At 45.7% G+C, this 17,980-nt stretch overlaps 1 protein-coding gene across 2 annotated transcripts in view; it reads right to left on the bottom strand.

The window, feature by feature from the left end:
• Positions 1-754: 754 nt before the first annotated feature.
• Positions 755-17,980, bottom strand: part of VPS53 (VPS53 subunit of GARP complex) — a 64,978-nt gene continuing 47,752 nt past the window's right edge. For both annotated transcript variants that reach the window (XM_087717076.1, XM_087717077.1), the window contains exons 18-22: positions 14,141-14,289; positions 12,283-12,352; positions 8,119-8,256; positions 4,950-5,054; positions 755-3,434 (exon numbers count right to left, since the gene is read on the bottom strand). In XM_087717076.1, coding sequence (XP_087573202.1) covers positions 3,264-3,434; positions 4,950-5,054; positions 8,119-8,256; positions 12,283-12,352; positions 14,141-14,289 — 633 coding nt within the window. In that variant the 3' untranslated portion in view covers positions 755-3,263. The remainder of the gene's footprint in view (positions 3,435-4,949; positions 5,055-8,118; positions 8,257-12,282; positions 12,353-14,140; positions 14,290-17,980) is intronic.

Here is a 17,980-nt window from a genome sequence, read left to right as displayed (position 1 = left end):
TTACACCTTCCTTGATTACACTTTCCCTTTCGCCACCCAAAAGGAGGGCAAACATTGCTCACTCTGGATCGCAACCAACCGGGGCAAAGGGCCGAGGGAACACGCACCTTGCCCCATTTCCTGGGGACGAGAACAGCCTTTGGCTTTGAGGTCATATGCATGGGAGTGAGTGTGTGTGTGATGGTCAGCAACTGGCTGTCTGCAGGCCTCCCTCAACCCCCCCTCCCGAATTTGCAATGGGCTCCACCTCCGAAAGCTTCTTGAGGAGGAAGCCCCCCCTTGCCTTTAAAAAAAAAAAACCCCACGCAAACTCCAACAGCTGCAAGAATTTTGGGACACCTTTGAAAGGGGAGAAGGATGAGCCTCCCCCCACCCCCTCGGAGGTTTCCTGTTTTCCATGAATGCACCGCAAAGCAGGCGGGGTTTTGCAAGAGTGAAATTTGGGGGGTTGCATGGAGTGATAGATACCCTGGCTAAAAAAACAACAACTTGGGAGTGCAAGAGATCTCCAAAGATTCCCAAAAAGCTTTTGTCTCTGGAAAGCAGAAAGGGGGGAGAAAAAAATAACCGAGAGAAATCAGCCAGATTTCAGATCCAGGAATTCTCAGGAAGGGGAAAAAGTTATCTTTGGAGGAAACCAAAAAGATCCAGGAATTCAGGAAGTTTAAAAAAAACAAAACAGAAAAACCTTCTCGGGACAAATGAAGGGGCAGAGGAAGCAAAATTAAAAAGGAAAAATAAATCAGCAGGCAGGTTTGGAAAAACACACAGAGAGACAACACAAAGAAAACGAGGGCTGTGCACATTCTGACTTTGGAAAAACCTAGCGGCCTCCCACCTGGTTTTTGTTAAAAATAAAATAAAATCCGGAATGTTTCATCCTGGCAAAAAGCAGTAGCTGGAGGAAAGGAAGGTTTCATTGTTTGGACCGAATCCGAGGTAGGTGAGATCCGGACAAATCTCGGCAGAGATTCTTTTGCTCGGGTCCATTTCTTCTGTAATTAATGCCTTCTGAAATTGATTGGATTTCTTCTGGAATTGATGCCTTCTGAAATTGACTGAAATTTCTTTTGAACTTAACTGAAATTTCTTCTGGAATTGATTAGCCGGTGAAAAGAGACGAGAAGTTTAGTTTCTGCTCTCTAATTGCAGAAAAATGGGAGATTGGGGCGGGCGGGGTGGGTTAAGGATTGCCCCATGAAAAGTGGGGAGATGGGGGTAGCAGGAATCCAGCAAGGAATTATAAATTTGTGGGTTATGGAGTGGGGCCGTTAAGTGAAATATAAATGTTGACGTTTCATTCTCACGTCTTAAGGGAGTTGCAGCTTTTTTCCCACCCTTGAAATTGACTCTGAAATTTTCCAGAATTGACTCTGAAATTGACTGAAATTTCTTCTGGAACTGACACCTTCTGAAATTGACTGAAATTTCTTCTGGAATTGACGCTTTCTGAAATTGACAGAAATTTCTTCTGAGATTGACTGAGATTTCTTCTGAAATTGACACCGACTGAGATTTCTTCTAGAATTTACGCCTTTTGAAATTGACTGAGATTTCTTCTGGAATTAATGCCTTCTGAAATTGATTGAATTTCTTCTGGAATTGTTGACCCCTTCTGAAATTGACTGAGATTTCTTCTGGAATTGACGCCTTCTGAAATGGACTGATATTTCTTCTAGAATTGACGCCTTTTGAAATTGATTGAATTTCTTCTGGAATTGACGCCTTCTGAAATTGACTGAAATTTCTTCTGAACTTAACTGAAATTTCTTCTGGAATTGATGCTTTCTGAAATGGACTGAGATTTCTTCTGGGATTGACGCCTTCTGAAATTGACAGAAATTTCTTCTGAGATTGACGCCTTCTGAAATTGACAGAAATTTCTTCTGAGATTGACGCCTTCTGAAATTGACTGAGATTTCTTCTGAAATTGATGCCGACTGAGATTTCTTCTAGAATTGATGACTTTTGAAACTGACTGAGATTTCTTCTGGAATAGACACCTTCTGAAACTGACTGGGCCCGAATGAGTTTTGTTCTGAGCTAGTTTAAGAGACTGTCTTATGTTGCTTTTTTCCAATTTCAGCAACTTTTAAGCTGTGTGGCCTTCAACTCCCAGAATTCTGGGCGTTGGAAGTCCACATAGTTGAAAGTTGCCGAGTTTGGGAAACAATGCTTTATATAATGAAGCAGATAAAACCATCCCAGAGTTAATACCCAATGGAAATAGGGAGGAGTGAGGGGGTCTACGAAGAAGAAGGATCCTCTGATCCCGGAGGGGAGAGAATTGCATTTGGAACATTTCAAAAGGAGATTCCAACATGCACAGAGACAGTTCAACTGTCCTACGTGGCTACACTTAAACATAAAATGAACCCTAGCAAAAATTTCAAGGATCTAAGATAAGACCTTGGAAAACATCAACTTCCTGCCAAAGATTAGGACCATCCTGTAATTTGCGGCGTTCTTGAATTTATCGGGGAGACCGAGCTACGGGGAAGCCGGGATGCCAGAGACAGCTGGTGGCTGATCTCTGCTATCTGGAAGGCCCTCGATGGGGTAAGTCAGTGGTTCCCAAACTTGGCAACTTTAAGACTTGTGGACTTCAACTCCCAGAATTCTCCAGCCAGCAGAGCTGGCTGGAGAATTCTGGGAGTTGAAGTCCACAAGTCTTAAAGTTGCCAAGTTTGGGAACCACTGGGATATGTGGACAACTTGCAACCAACAATTAAGTTTGGACCACAATGCCTTCAGCAGCTGGAGAAGAAGATGGCCAGGTAGCAGCTAGAGCAGCGATGGAGAACCTTTTTGGTACCAAGTGCCCAAACCAGAATGTGTGTGCAGGTGTGCGCACCGGAAACCGGAAGGCCAGCTGACCAGTACGCATGCACATGCCAGCCAGCTGGTTTTCGGGTTTCTAGCACATACATGCACGCTGGAGACCCAAAGAGCTGGTATTTCTTGCCTGTTTTTTCGGGTGTTTTCAAGCTGGTTTTTTGGGGGGCTGTTTTCAGGTCATTTTTGAGCCCCAAAACACCCCCAAAACAGCCAAAAAATGTCCCCCCAAAGGCCTGAAAATGCCCCCCAAAAGGCCATTTTTCGAGCCGATTTCAGGCTATTTTTCTGGCACTCCAGCACCCATGAAGACCAGCTGGCTGGCGCGCCAAAAACCAGAAGAGCAGCTGGCGACTCTTGAGTGTGCCCACAGAGAGGGGTCTGCATTCCACCTCCGGCACACATGCCATAAGTTTGCCATTGTGGAGCTAGAGTCTCTTCTTGATCAATTTTTCCAGTTTGCGGATGCGGGAAGATTCCTGCTCGGGTGTGGGAGCCGCCATGGAGACGCAGCCGCCGGTTTCGGCGCCCGAAGGAAGAGCCGGGAGCCTCTGGCGGAACAAGTCCAACATGCTACTTTGCTCGCTTCGCTTGAGACCCTGTGGAGACATTTGGGGGGTGGGGAGGAAGAGGAAGTGGTCACCATAGGCAAAACTGACATTTGGCTTCAGAGATTGAGCTAAGCTGGGCTTTGGGAGACCACCAAGGCTGTGGTTCATGGTTTCACAGTGGATTGATGGAGAAAGCCATACAGAATGAAAGAGGGCAAGGGGACGATAAGGATGGGCTGTGTCCCTGCAAAACATCTGGAGGCATCTGGAAGACACGCCCCCCCCCAAAGCCTGGGAAACACACCCCAAAACATCTGGAAGACGTGCCTTCGGAACATCTAGAAGAGGTGCCTCCAGCACAAGTGGAAGACACACCCAGAATATGTGGAAGATATTGGAACATCTAGAAGATCTGTTCCAGAACATCTGGAAGACATACCTCCAGCAGGTCTGGAAGATGCACCCTATTAGATCTGGAAGGCACCCCCCCCCATATCATCTGGAAGATACTCTTCCGTAACACCTGGATGACATGCCCCAAAGCATCTGGAAGATGCAACTCTAGGTCAACTCCCGGAATTCCTCAGCCAGCATTGAAACGAAGTCCACACATCATAAATTGGCCAAGGGTGGAGAACCCTGATCTAGAAGTCATGCCTCAGAACATCTGGGAGGTATACCTCTGGTGTTTCTGGATGACACACCCCAGAACTTCAAGATAGGTCTCCAGAACACCTAGAAGACACAACCCAACACATCTGGGAGGCAACCAGACTATCTGGAAGACGTGCCTCCACAAGGCTGTCCATGACACCTGTGAGACATACCTCCAGCATGTCTGGAAGATGCACCCTATTAGATCTGGAAGGCACACTTCCATATCGTCTGGAAGACACTCTTCCGGAACATCTGGATGACATGCCCCAAAGCATCTGGAAGATGCAACTCTAGGTGGTCTAGAACAGAGGTCTCCAACCCTGGCAACTTTCAACTTGTGGACTTCAACTCCCAGAATTCCTCAGCCAACAAAATAAGGCGGCTTATTTTCGGGGGAGGGTTTATTTTAGTGCATGCGCTCAAAAGACCGATTGGGGCTTATTATCCGGGAAGGTCTTATTTTGGGTGAAAGGGGGTATCCTGGAAAGTTTGGGCAAACTGACTGGTCTTTTTAACCCAGATGTGTTGGGGGTGGAACCAATCTGGTCCCGGACAGTGGTGAAATTCAATTTTTTTCACTACTGTGGGCGTCGCTTGGTGGGCGTGGTGTGGCTTGGTGGGTGTGGCTTGATGGGCGTGGCAGGGGAAGGATACCGCAAAACCTCCATTCCCACCCCACTCCTGGGACCAGCCAGAGGTGGCATTTGCCGGTTCTCCGAATTACTCAAAATTTCCGATACCGGTTCTCTAGAACTGGTCAGAACCTGCTGGATTTCACCCCTGGTCCCGGATAATTCAAGTATTTCAACACCCATCCTCCCTGGGTGTTTTTTGTTTTTTTTTTACATGCTCCAGAGCAAGTGGAATAGCTCTTGGCCTTTCTCGCTGCCCACTTGCCCGCCTCACCTTCATCTCCAGAATCTTCTGGAACGTGTCCGTGGTGCAGTCGGAGAGGAGTTTGATGTAGTTGTCCACGAAGACCACTGAAGGCTCATGGGGGGCCATCACAACCTGCAGGGAGAGAAGAGTTAGAAATGTTAGAAGAGCCGTGCTAGTGCTGTGGTTAAAAGGCAGGGTTGCAGGAAAACTCTGCCCACAGCTAGGTAGTTCGATCCTGACCGGTTCAAAGTTGACTCAGCCTTCTGTCCTTCCGAGGTCGGTAAAACGAGGACCCAGATTGTTGGAGGCAAGAGGCTGACTCTGTAAACCGCTTAGAGAGGGCTGCAAAGCACTATAAAGTGGTATATACGTCTGTGAGATTGCTTGGGAAGGAAGGAAGGAAGGAAGGAAGGAGGGAAGAGGTAAGCCTCGATTCCAGCCTCTTTCTGATTTTTTTTTCCCCAGGAAAAGCTTCTCCCTTTCGGCATCCCGGAGGCCAAACCCCGAATTTGAGAAGCCACCTTAGAGGGGGGGGGGGAAATGCAAGGGTCGATTTCCCTCCCTGCTCCCCACCCCGGCACAAAGCAGCTGTCACCAAGCCTTGTCTGGGGCCTAATTGGAAATGCCGAAGGAAAACCCATCCTGGGAAAAACTGCAAAGCCTCAATGTGGAGTTGGGGGAAAGGGGAGGAATTCGGGGAAGGACTCTGCGCTCGGCTGCCTTTAAAAGTTGAGTGACGTACCGTATTTTTTGGAGTATAAGACGCTCCGAAGTATAAGATGCACCTAGCTTTTGGGGAGGAAAACAAGAGGAAAAAATATCTGCTTCTGCCTCCCAGCAATTTGCCTCCTTGCAGCAAACAGCAAACAGCACAGACAATATACACTCTTTGTAGTGTTACATTTCAGACTATACTTGTACAGATGCTGTTAAAATTGATGTGGCTTTCTGGAAGTAGAGTTATTCTCTGCTATTTAAAAGGAGATGCAATAGCACTGGGCCTCTTCCCATCAAGCATTTATTTTAAAAAGCTTCTTCATTTTGTTAAGCTGTCTAAAAGAATAATAAAGCAGCCTTTAAAAAATAAGTCTCATCATTTGAACATTCTATATAGGCATTTATAGTTATTGACTTACCTCCTTGCAGCAAACAGCCTGATTAGCACAAGGAAAAAAAAAATCTGCCTCCTTGCAATTCCCCAGGTGGAGCAAACAGCAAGATTCACTTTCAATTTCTCCCGATCATCAGCTGTTTCAGGCTGCAGGGATTGCTATAGTCTATTGAAGCCCCCACAAGCCCCCCTTTGCTGCAAGGAGGTAAATTGCTGGGAGGCAGAGGCCAAAGGGTGGGGGGCGGTGGGTTGGTGGGGCTACATTCAGTGTATAAGACGCACCCAAATTTTCACCCTCTTTTAGGGGGGAAAAGGTGCGTCTTATACTCTGAAAAATATGGTACATCTGAATCTGCTGTATTTTTTTGGAGTATAAGACGCACCTCCCCCCCACCCAAAGAGCATGGAAATGTTGGTGCGTCTTATACACCGAATGCAGCCATTTTTGGCCTCCCGAAGCCCCACCTCTGCATTCCACTTTTGCAAAAAACGGGCTGTTTTTTTGCAAAAAACGGGCTGTTTTTTTGCAAAAAACGGGCTGTTTTTTTGCAAAAAACGGGCTGTTTTTTTGCAAAAATGGAGGATTTCTTCCCCTTCCCTCAGCCCCCAACACCACTCTGCAGGCTTCAGCAGGGCTGGGGCAAGGCAAAAATGCCGTTTTTGCAAAGAAGAGGCCAAAAGCAGCCCATTTTTTGCAAAAACGGAGGCGTTTTTGCCTTCCCCCAGCCCTGCTGAAGCCTGCAGAATGTCCCTGGGGGCCGGGGAGGACAAAAACCTTTTTTTTCTTACTTACCTCTTTGAAATCTTGGTGCGTCTTATATACCAGTACGTCTTATAGCCCGAAAAATACGGTAAATACAGATCCGGGTTTGCTCAAATGCCACCCCGAAAATACATCAGAGTAAAGAAAATATGAAAACGCAACAACGGAAGGAGGGAAGGGAGAGAGGAGGAGAGGGAAGAGGAGAGGAGAGGAAAGGAGAGAAGAAGAAAGGGTAAAGGAGAGGAAGGAAGGGAAGGGTAGTAAGAGTGGGAGAGAGGGCAGGAAGGGGTGGTGTTCTTAAAAAAAAAGTTGAGTGACAGGTTGAGAAGCCCGCAATTAGAAGGGTGAGGAAGGGGAGGACAGACAGTTTGGTCTAGTGGTTAAAGCAACAGGCTAGAAACTGGGAGACGGTGAGTTCTAGTTCCGCCTTAGGCATGAAAGTAGACTGGGTGACTTTGTGCCAACTATCAGGCGATAGTGAGTTCTAGTTCCCCCTTAGGCATGAAAGCCAACTGGGTGACTTTGGGACAATCACTAGGCGATAGTGAGTTCTAGTCCCACCTTAGGCATGAAAGTGGGACTGGGTGACTTTGCGCCAATTACCAGGCGATAGTGAGTTCTAGTTCCCCCTTAGGCATGAAAGCCGACTGGGTGACTTTGGGACAATCACTAGGCGATAGTGAGTTCTAGTCCCACCTTAGGCATGGAAGTGGGACTGGGTGACTTTGCGCCAATCACCAGGCGATAAGTGAGTTCTAGTTCCCCCTTAGGCATGAAAGCCGACTGGGTGACTTTGGGACAATCACTAGGCGATAGTGAGTTCTAGTCCCACCTTAGGCATGGAAGTGGGACTGGGTGACTTTGTGCCAATCACCAGGCGATAAGTGGGTTCTAGTTCCCCCTTAGGCATGAAAGCCGGCTGGGTGACTTTGGGACAATCACTAGGAGATGATGAGTTCTAATCCTGCCTTAGGCATGAAAGCCAATGGGATGACTTTGTGCCAATCACCAGGAGATGGTGAGTTCTAGTGCCACCACCTTGTGGATGGGCCGATTGTCAAGAGGACGGCGAGTTCTAGTCCTGCCTTAGGGATGAATGCCGGCTGCTTCCAGAACGGTTGCTACGGGGAAAACAGGAGCAGGAGGGCGTATGAGGGATGTCCGCTGCCTTTGAGTTGTTTGTAAACACAATCAGAACACCAACAAACAAACACAATAAAATAACATTGTCCTATTAGGGGGCTTCAGGCAAGTAGCCGGTTGCTTCCTTCCCCGTAAATTCTTTGGAGGGTGAGCTGGTTTGGAAGCCGGAAAAGGTCTACCTTGAGGATCATCTCGGCGCGTGTCATGCCCTTGACCACGATTTTGGTGTAGCTGGCGGGCGCCTTCCTCACCACCTGAGAGCCGATGGACGGCAAGTCGAGCAGCACCATTTTCAGGGAATGGGTGTCCAGCAGCAGCTGCAGCGGCAGATAAGAAGAGTGATGGAGACGGGGCATTGGATGTACCAGCCCCCTAGGCAATAAAGTGTCAGCAAACGCCACTCCCTCTTAGCCCTGATGATGTCACCTAGTTGGGTCATGAAATGTCTGCAAGAAAACCACCAAGCTCAGAGAGCACCAAGGACCCCACAATTCTCCTCCTCCTCCTCCTCTCTGCCAACCCCACTCTCTTCTAGCACTGATGGTATTATCCAGTTGGGTCATGGAATGTCTACAAGGAAACAGTCAAGCTCAGAGAGCAACAAGGTCCCCACATCCATCCATCCATCTTTTTCTCTCTCTCTCTTCCTTCCTTGCTCTTTTCCTTCACTTTTTTCTTTTTCTTTCTTTTCTTTCTCTCTCCCTCTCTCATCTATCCATCCATCTCTCTCTTTTCCTTTCTTGCTTTCTTCCTTCACTCTTTTCTTTCTTTTTCTTTCTTTCTTTCTTTCTTTTTCTTCCTGCCTCCCTCTCAGCTGTCCATCCATCCATCCATCCATCCATCCATCCATCTTTCTCTCTCTCTTCCTTCCGTGCTCTCTTCCTTCACTTTTTTCTTTTTCTTTCTTTTCTTTCTCTCTCCCTCTCAACTGTCCATCCATCCATCCATCAATCCATCCATCTTTCTCTTCCTTCTTTCCGTGCTCTCTTCCTTCACTTTTTTCTTTTTCTTTCTTTCTCTCTCCCTCTCTCATCTATCCATCCATCTCTCTCTTTTCCTTTCTTGCTTTCTTCCTTCACTCTTTTCTTTCTTTCTTTTTCTTCCTGCCTCCCTCTCAACTGTCCATCCATCCATCCATCCACCCATCTTTCTCTCTCTCTCTCTTCCTTCCGTGCTCTCTTCCTTCACTTTTTTCTTTTTCTTTCTTTTCTTTCTCTCTCCCTCTCTCATCTATCCATCTCTTTTTTCCTTTCCTGCTTTCTTCCTTCACTCTTTTCTTTCTTTCTTTCTTTCTTTCTTTCTTTCTTTCTTTCTTTCTTTCTTTCTTTCTTTCTTTTTCTTCCTGCCTCCCTCTCAACTGTCCATCCATCCATCAATCCATCCAACTTTCTCTCTCTCTTCCTTCCTGGCTTTCTTCCTTCACTTTTCCTTCCTTCTTTCTTTCTCTTTCTTTCTTTCTTTTTTCTTTCTTTTCTTTTTATCTCTCTCTCTTTCTCTCTCTCATCTATCCATCCATCCATCTCTCTCTCTTCCTTCCCTGCTTTCTTCCTTCACTTTTTCTTTTTTCTTTTTCTTTCTTTCTCCCTCCCTCTCAACTATCCATGCATGCATCCATCTTTCTCTCTCTTCCTTCCTTTCTTCCTTCACTTTTCCTTCTTTCTTTTTCTCTCTCTCTTTCTCTATCCCTCTCTCTTTCGGTCTTCTATCCATCCATCCATCCATCAACAGTATTTATCGATCTCACTAGATCAGCATAATGTATGACGCAGCACTGATGATGTTATCTATTTTGGTAATGGAAGATCTGCATTAAAAAAGCAGAAAAAAGCATTTCTTTTTCTTTTTGTTCTTTTTTTCTTCCTTTCTCCCTCCCTCTTTCTCATCTATCCATCCATCCATCTTTTTCTTCCTTCAGATGAGTTGTGTTTATTGCTTTTTTTAAATGCACAGTATATAAGTGATTTTATAAAATGAAAATGAAATAAAACAGTTTTCAACCATCTTTTCCTTCCTTGCTTGCTTCCTTCCTTCACTATTTTTCTTTCTTTTTCTTTCTTTCTTTTGCTCCCTTTCTGTCTCTCACCCATCCATCCATCCATCCATCCATCCATCCATCCATCCATCCATCCATCCATCCATCCATCCATCCATCCATCGACAGTATCTATCTATCTCACTGGATCAGCATAATGTGCTCTGCAGCACTGATGCTGCTACCTGGTTCAGTAATGAAAGATCTGCAAGAAAACAAGCGAATTCAGAGAGCACCCATTCTCATCGTCCTCCCAATAGCAGTAGACTTATATACCGCTTCATAGGCCTTTCAGGCCTCTCTAAGCGGTTTACAGAGAGTCAGCATATTGCCCCCAACAATCTGGGTCCTCATTTTACCCACCTCGGAAGGATGGAAGGCTGAGTCAACCCTGAGCCGGTGAGATTTGAACCGCTGACCTGCTGATCTAGCAGTAGCCTGCAGTGCTGCATTTAACCACTGCGCCACCTTGGCTCCCCTTCCTCACAAACCCCCTTGAAGTCAAGGAGTGCTTGTATTGTGTCGTTCTTGATTCCTTAGACCAAACATTTCACTTTTGATAACAAGTCACACCGGAAATTCACCCTCCCAAGAATGATGATGGATGAAGAAACCATCCTTTTATAAAAAGCACTACAGCTGTCAAATAAATATAACCGGGCCTGGAATGACTATGCATTAAACGTTGGAATGCTGTATTCTTTGTCTCCTGTACTTGCAAGGCACAGCCCTGGGTGTGTTTGTGTGTACGTGCGTAGATCAATGTAGAATGTAAAACAATTAAGGGATTATAAATAGCCAGCTGTTGCGAAATTGAAACTGGCTTTCATTATCTTTTAAGTTAAATAAAACAAGGAATTACTGGATGTGAGGTGACACTCCCTCTTTCTACAGCAGTGTTTCTCAACCTTGGCAACTTGAAGATGTCCGGACTTCAACTCCCAGAATTCTACAGGTATCTAAGTTTAGGTGTTGTTGTTAGTTGCAAAGTTGTGTCCGACCCATTCCGACCCCATGGACCATGTTCCTCCAGGCCTTCCTGTCCTCTCCCATCCTCTGGAGTCCATTGAAGCTCACGCCGGCTGCTTCGGTGATTCCATCCAGCCACCTCCTTCTCTGCCGTCCCCTTCTTCTTCTTTTGCCCTCCATCGTTCCCAGCATGAGGCTCTTCTCCAGGGAGTCCTTCTTCCTTCTCATTAGGTGGCCAAAGTCTTGGAGTTTCCCCTTCAGGATCTGGCCTTCTAAAGAGCAGCCAGGGTGGATCTCCTCTAGGACTGACCGGTTGGATGGCCTTGCAGTCCAAGGGACTCAATGCAGGAGTCTTCTTCTCCAGCACAATTCAGGAAGTGGGTTTAAATCTTATGGTACCTCTGATGTTTTTTTATCTTGTCTGGGTGTGTACAGGAGGTCAAGATGAACAGTAAAAATACCCCAATCACCAAAAATACTCCCGCCCACATTGACAGGGCAAGGACGTCCACAGCAGTGGTGGGTTTCAAAATTTTTTGGAACCTACTCTGTGGGTGTGGCCTCCTTTGTGGGAGTGGCTTGCCGGCCATGTGTTTTCTTTCTCTTTCTCTCTCTCTCTCTCCTTCCTTTTGTCTCTCTGTCCCTTTTTTCTTTTTTTCATTCATCTCTCTCTCACTCTTTTTCTTTCTTTTTTCTTTCTTTCTTTCTTTATTTCTTCCTTCCTTTCTCTTTCTTTCTGTCTCTCTCTCTCTCTCTCCTTCCTTTTGTCTCTCTGTCTCTTTTTTCTTTTCTTTCATCTCTCTCTCTTTTTCTTTCTTTTTCTTTCTTTCTTTCTTTCTTTCTTTCTTTCTTTCTTTCTTTCTTTCTTTCTTTCTTTCTTATTTCTTCCTTTCTCTTTCTCTTTCTCTCTCTCTCTCTCTCTGTCAGTCTGTCTGTCTGTGTGTGGGGGGGGGACAGTGGTGGGTTTCCAAAATTTTTGGAACCTCTTCTATAGGTGTGGCCTGCTTTCCGGGTCCGCCGGTGGAACCTCTTCTAACCGGTTCGGTAGATTTGACGAACCGGTTCTACCGAATAGGTGCGAACTGGTAGGCACCCACCTCTGGTCCACAGGAAGCAAAACCTCCCTCCTTTCTAGCGCTGATGATGTTGCCTAGCTGGGTCGTGAAATGTCTGTAATAAAACCCCCCGAGTTCAGAGAGCATCAAGGAACCGCTCAAATACACAACGTAGTGTATTCAACAAATGTTTTAAGACAGCCTAAAAACCATTTTGAGCCCCTCTCTCCACTGGCTGTTTCTCCAACGGACCCCTTCCCCAGATTTAAAACTTGGGAGTCTCTCACCTGTTCGGCCCCAACCATGCTGATCGGCTTGCACTTGAAAAGGTGGTTAATAAACTTGGGGATGAAACAGCTGTAAAGAAAGATGAGAAGACATGAAGGCGGCCCATTTTCCGTGAAGATTAAAGGAAAAATAAGCTTTTTTTTCTCATCCAGTATTTCTCCGTCTCAGCCACCGTAAAATGAGTGGACTTCAACTCCCAGAAGTCTAGGTACTTCTTTACAGTGGCCAACACGGAGGAAATAACAGAATAACAACAGAATGAGTCGGAAGGGGACTTTGGAGGTCTTCTAGTCCAACCCCCCCCCCCCAATCAAACAGGAAACCCTATAGCAATAATGGCTAACCTTTTTCTAAAAGTGTGCCAAAGCTGTATGCTATTGCGCGTGTGGGCATGCCCGCCCACCTGCGTATGTGGGAGCAACCCCCCCCTCCGCGCATGCATGCGCGATCCCCACGCAGGGGTGGGGGGGCGGGATTTTCACCCTCCCCAGGCTCTGGAGGAAAAGGAGTCGGAACAGAATATTTTGAGGATTGTAAAATTGGAAATGGATAATACATAGATGAATATATAAAGGAGGATAAGGGATATATGGGTTAATAAGATCAACGTAGCTATGTGCGATAAGTAGAAAACGGATCTGTTGTTATGTTAAAATATGTATGGAAATGACCAAGCCAGAAAGGTCGCTCTGGGTCCAATGTTTTTAATGTTTATTCAATTTTTAAAAAAAGTTTAAAAGAAGAGACTGGACTGCCATCTGACAGAATTGGTGCAGAGTCTCCTGATTGGGGGGGTGGACTAGATGACCTACAAGGTCCCTTCCAACTCTGTTTAACTGTTAAAGAGTTGAGAGGAGAGGAGAAAAGAAGAGAAGTTGTGGGAGCTTCATCACTGGAGGCTTTCAAGGAGAGACTGGACTGCCCTCTGACAGAAATGGTGTAGGGTCTCCTGATTGGGAGGGGGGTGGACTAGATGACCTACAAGGTCCCTTCAAACTCTGTCAATCTGTCTGTTAAAGAAGAGAAGAGAAGAGAAGTTGTGGGAGCTTCATCACTGGAAGCTTTCAAGAAGAGACTGGACTGCCCTCTGTCAGAAATGGTATAGTGTCTCCTGATTGGGAGGGGGGTGGACTAGATGACCTACAAGGTCCCTTCCAACTCTGTTTAACTGTTAAAGAGTTGAGAGGAGAGGAGAAAAGAAGAGAAGTTGTGGGAGCTTCATCACTGGAGGCTTTCAAGGAGAGATTGGACTGACCTCTGTCAGAATTGGTGCAGGGTCTCCTGATTGGGAGGGGGGTGGACTAGATGACCTACAAGGTCCCTTCAAACTCTGTTTAACTGTTAAAGAGTTGAGAGGAGAGGAGAAAAGAAGAAAAGTTGTGGGAGCTTCATCACTGGAGGCTTTCAAGGAGAGACTGGACTGCCCTCTGTCAGAAATGGTATAGTGTCTTCTGATTGGGAGGGGGGGTGGACTAGATGACCTACAAGGTCCCTTCAAACTCTGTCAATCTGTCTGTTAAAGAAGAGAAGAGAAGAGAAGAGAAGTTGTGGGAGCTTCATCACTGGAAGCTTTCAAGAAGAGACTGGACTGCCATCTGACAGAGATGGTGTAGGATCTCCTGCCTGGGCGGTGGGGTTGGACTAGATGACCCACAAGGTCCCTTCCAACTCTGTTAATCTGTTAATGGAGCGAGTGAGGGTGTGCAGGCGCACCTGATCGCCCGCCGCAAATCGTTTCCGGGGCCCGGTTGCAAATCCCTCGGGGCCCCACCGTTGGGCTGCGTCTCACCAGCTGGGGACCCCCTGCCTTAGGCTCAACGCACAGACCCCCACCCCTGCTCTGGGCGAGGGACTCACTTGGCAAACTTGATGCAGAACTGGGTGAAATACTTCCGGGTGGAGGCCAGGTTGTCCCGGATGATGGGGACGTTTTGCTTAATGTGCAGGATCACCGACGTGACGTAAGGACTCTGATCGCCCACGTGCTCCACGTTCTGCCACTGCATCTGTGGAAGTCGGTAACAGTTATGAGATTGCATTTTAGAATAATTCAATACAATATAAATATAATAGCAGAGTTGGAAGGGACCTTGGAGGTCTTCTAGTCCAACCCCCTGCCCAGGCAGGAAACTCTATACCGTTCCAGACAAATAGCTATCCAGCATCTTCTTAAAGACTTCCAGTGTTGGAGCATTCAACTTCTGGAAGCAACTTCTGTTCCATTGATTAATTGTTCTCACTGTCATTAAATTTCTCCTTAGTTCTAGTTGCTTCTCTCCTTGATTAGTTTCCACCCATTGCTTCTTGTTCTGCCCTCAGGTGCCTTGGAGAATAGCTTGACTCCCTCTTCTTTGGGGCAACCCCTGAGATATTGGAAGGCAGCTATCCCGTCTCCCCTGGTCCTTCTTTTCATTAAACTGGACCTACCCAGTTCCTGCAAATGTTCTTTATATATCTCTGCACTCTTTCCAGAGTCTCCGCATCTTTTCTACATCGTGGTGACTATTCTGTTCTGTTCTATTTTATTCTTTCCTTGTTCTGTTTTGTTCTATTCTATTCAGGAAATTTCTCCTCAGTTCTAGGTTGCTTCTCTCCTTCATTAGTTTCCATCAATTGCTTCTTGTCCTGGCCACAGGTGCTTTGGAGAATAGTTTGAATGCCTCTTCTTTGGGGCAGCCTCTCAGTTAATACCACTTTATAAGGCCTTGGGAAGGCCACACTTGGAATACGGCATCCAGTTTTGGTCGCCACGATATAGAAAAGATGTGGAGACTCTAGAAAGAGTGCAGAGAAGAGCAGCAAAGAGGATTAGGGGACTGGAGGCTAAAACGTATAAGGAACGGTTGCAGAAACTGAGTATGTCTAGTTTAATGGAAAGAAGGACCAAGGGAGACACGATAGCATGATCTTCCAATATCTCAGAGGTTGCCCCAAAGAAGAGGGAGTCAAGCTATTCTCCAAGGCACCTGAGGGCAGAACAAGAAGCAATGGGTGGAAACTAATCAAGGAGAGAAGCAACCTAGAACTGAGGAGGAATTTCCTGACAGTGAGAACAATGAATCAGTGGAACAGAAGTTGCCTCCAGAAGTTGTGAATGCCCCAACACTGGAAGTCTTTAAGAAGATGCTGGATAGCCATTTGTCTGAAAGGGTATAGGGTTTCCTGCCTAGGCAGGGGGTTGGACTAGAAGACCTCCAAGGTTCCTTCCAACTCTGCTATTGTATTGTATTGTATTGTATTGTATTGTATTGTAGGTACTACTACTGGATGGATTTAGGATGATGTAGTGAAATGCCATAATATAAATTTATTCAAAATTTAAAACATCTCACATAAAATGAAGTAATAATAGTTATAGTCAAATAAATGTTTAACAATGGTAATAATTCCATGCATATATACCAGATTGATAATATGAGATTCTATATAAATTGTAAGTGAAGACTATGGTGAGGATACACAAAAGTTTTATAACTAACCAACACACTATGTGTAACTGAAGATGGTTTTATGTTTGTTTGTTTAAAAATAAAAAATAAATCTATAAAAAAAAGTCTCCCTGTACTTCCTAAATTTAACCTCTGCGCAAAAGCGGGAAACGCTTTCCCAGGGTGACCAGATGCCCGCTTCGCATAATGGATTGAAATCTTGCTGCCTGGCAATTCCCACATCTGAAAAATACTTGATTTCTCTTCGAAAATCAAACTGCCCGGCTGATCTTAGGGAAGCGTGAGATAGTCACCCCTGCCTGTCGATTAAAAACCAGGTGAAAGAGCCAAGGGAGGCGGAATGGGAAAAGTAAATAAAAAATCAAATCTTATCTTAAAATATGCATTCTGCATGAATCAGGTTTCCACCCAAATACGTGCAGGTTCATAGCAATAGCAATAGCAATAGCAGTAGACTTATATAGAGCCAAGGTGGCGCAGTGGTTAAATGCAGCACTGCAGGCTACTGCTAGATCAGCAGGTCAGCGGTTCAAATCTCACCGGCTCAGGGTTGACTCAGCCTTCCATCCTTCCGAGGTGGGTAAAATGAGGACCCAGATTGTTGGGGGCAATATGCTGACTCTCTGTAAACCGCTTAGAGAGGCCTGAAAGGCCTATGAAGCGGTATATAAGTCCACTGCTATTGCTATTGCTATTGCTATTGCTATATACCGCTTCATAGGCCTTTCAGGCCTCTAAGCGGTTTACAGAGAGTCAGCATATTGCCCCCAACAATCTGGGTCCTCATTTTACCCACCTCGGAAGGATGGAAGGCTGAGTCAACCCTGAGCCGGTGAGATTTGAACCGCTGACCTGCTGATCTAGCAGTAGCCTGCAGTGCTGCATTTAACCACTGCGCCACCTTGGCAACTCATGCGCATTCCACCTAGCTAGAATTAAGCAGAGGTGACGAAAGAACAAACGTTTTTTTTAAAAAAAAGCTAGAAATACGTTAAGTCTCTTCCTGCATTTGGCAACTTTGGGAAATCGAAGATGGGTGGACTTCAACTCCCATAATTCCCCTGCGGTTGTGCGTTTGGCGGTTTAGTAAACCGGTTGGATTCCTAACCGGTTTACTACTGGTTTACTGAGAGGGCATTTTCCGCGCTTCGCCACCACTGGTTGGGCCCCTTCTATCTGTATCTGCCAACCTAGCGGTTCGAAAGCACATAAAAAATGCAAGTAGAGAAATAGGAGCCACCTTTGGTGGGAAGGGAACAGCGTTCCGTGCGCCTTCGTCGTTGAGTCATGCCGGCCACATGACCACGGAGACGTCTTCGGACAGCGCTGGCTCTTCGGCTTTGAAACGGGGATGAGCACCGCCCCCCTGGAGTCGGGAACGACTAGCACATACGTGCGAGGGGAATGCAGAATCTCGTCCTTTCTAGCCGCGTGCCTTAACCACTAGACCATGGGTTGTCAACCTGGTCCCTACCGCCCACTAGTGGGCGTTTTGGGATTCCAGGAGGGCAGTAGGGACTTCAGAGGTTAAAAACTCCTTTTGAGCGAGTGGCCAGGCGCATCAATAAACCAACGCGCGCAATTGGAAAATAGGAGAAGCAAACACGTGGGAAGGGGAGGAGGGGAATAGCAGGGACAGGCAGAAGCCGAACAAAGCAGTTGCAAAATAGGAGAAAGAAAAGTTATAGGCAGGAGAGAATTGTTGTTGGCTAATAATAATAAGTGGGCTAACTAGCTCAGCCTTACTTTTGTACATTGCCCTAAGGAAGGTTAAAAAAAAAAAAGGAGATAAAAAGGAAAAGATTAAAAAAAAATTAACAAAAAAGGGAAGAAAAATAGGGAAAAGGGGATAAAATAAAGGAGGCGAGTAAGCAGTGTTTAGTCTGGCTCATAAATTAAGTTTTGTTATCTTCTAAAATAAAAGAAAGAAATAAGTAAAAGAAGGAGAAGGAGAAAAGAAAGAAGGGAAAAAGAGATCCTTGATATGAAAGGTAAAGAAGAAGAAGGCAGGAAAAGGATTTTTTTTTGATGGTGACACTTAATAAAAATTGGCACCTAACACAGGGTTCCTTATGAAAACCGAACCAGATATCAAATATTTAGTCTCGCAGCATCAGCCTCAAAGATCTCATTAATCACTAGGAAAGCTAATTTCAATTTACTTTATTGCTTTCTAATTAAACTTTATAAAGTTAAAAACATTATAAACATGCATAAAGTAGAAATAAAAAAATAAATATTTAAAGTC

The sequence above is a fragment of the Thamnophis sirtalis genome, unplaced genomic scaffold (assembly GCF_051295495.1).
Source record: "Thamnophis sirtalis isolate CommonGarterSnake01/CBP01778 unplaced genomic scaffold, rThaSir2_p1.2 scaffold_6, whole genome shotgun sequence".
Classification (NCBI taxonomy): domain Eukaryota; kingdom Metazoa; phylum Chordata; class Lepidosauria; order Squamata; family Natricidae; genus Thamnophis; species Thamnophis sirtalis.
The sequence above is the reverse complement of the archived record's forward strand: the minus strand, read 5'-3'. Positions and strand labels throughout refer to the sequence as shown.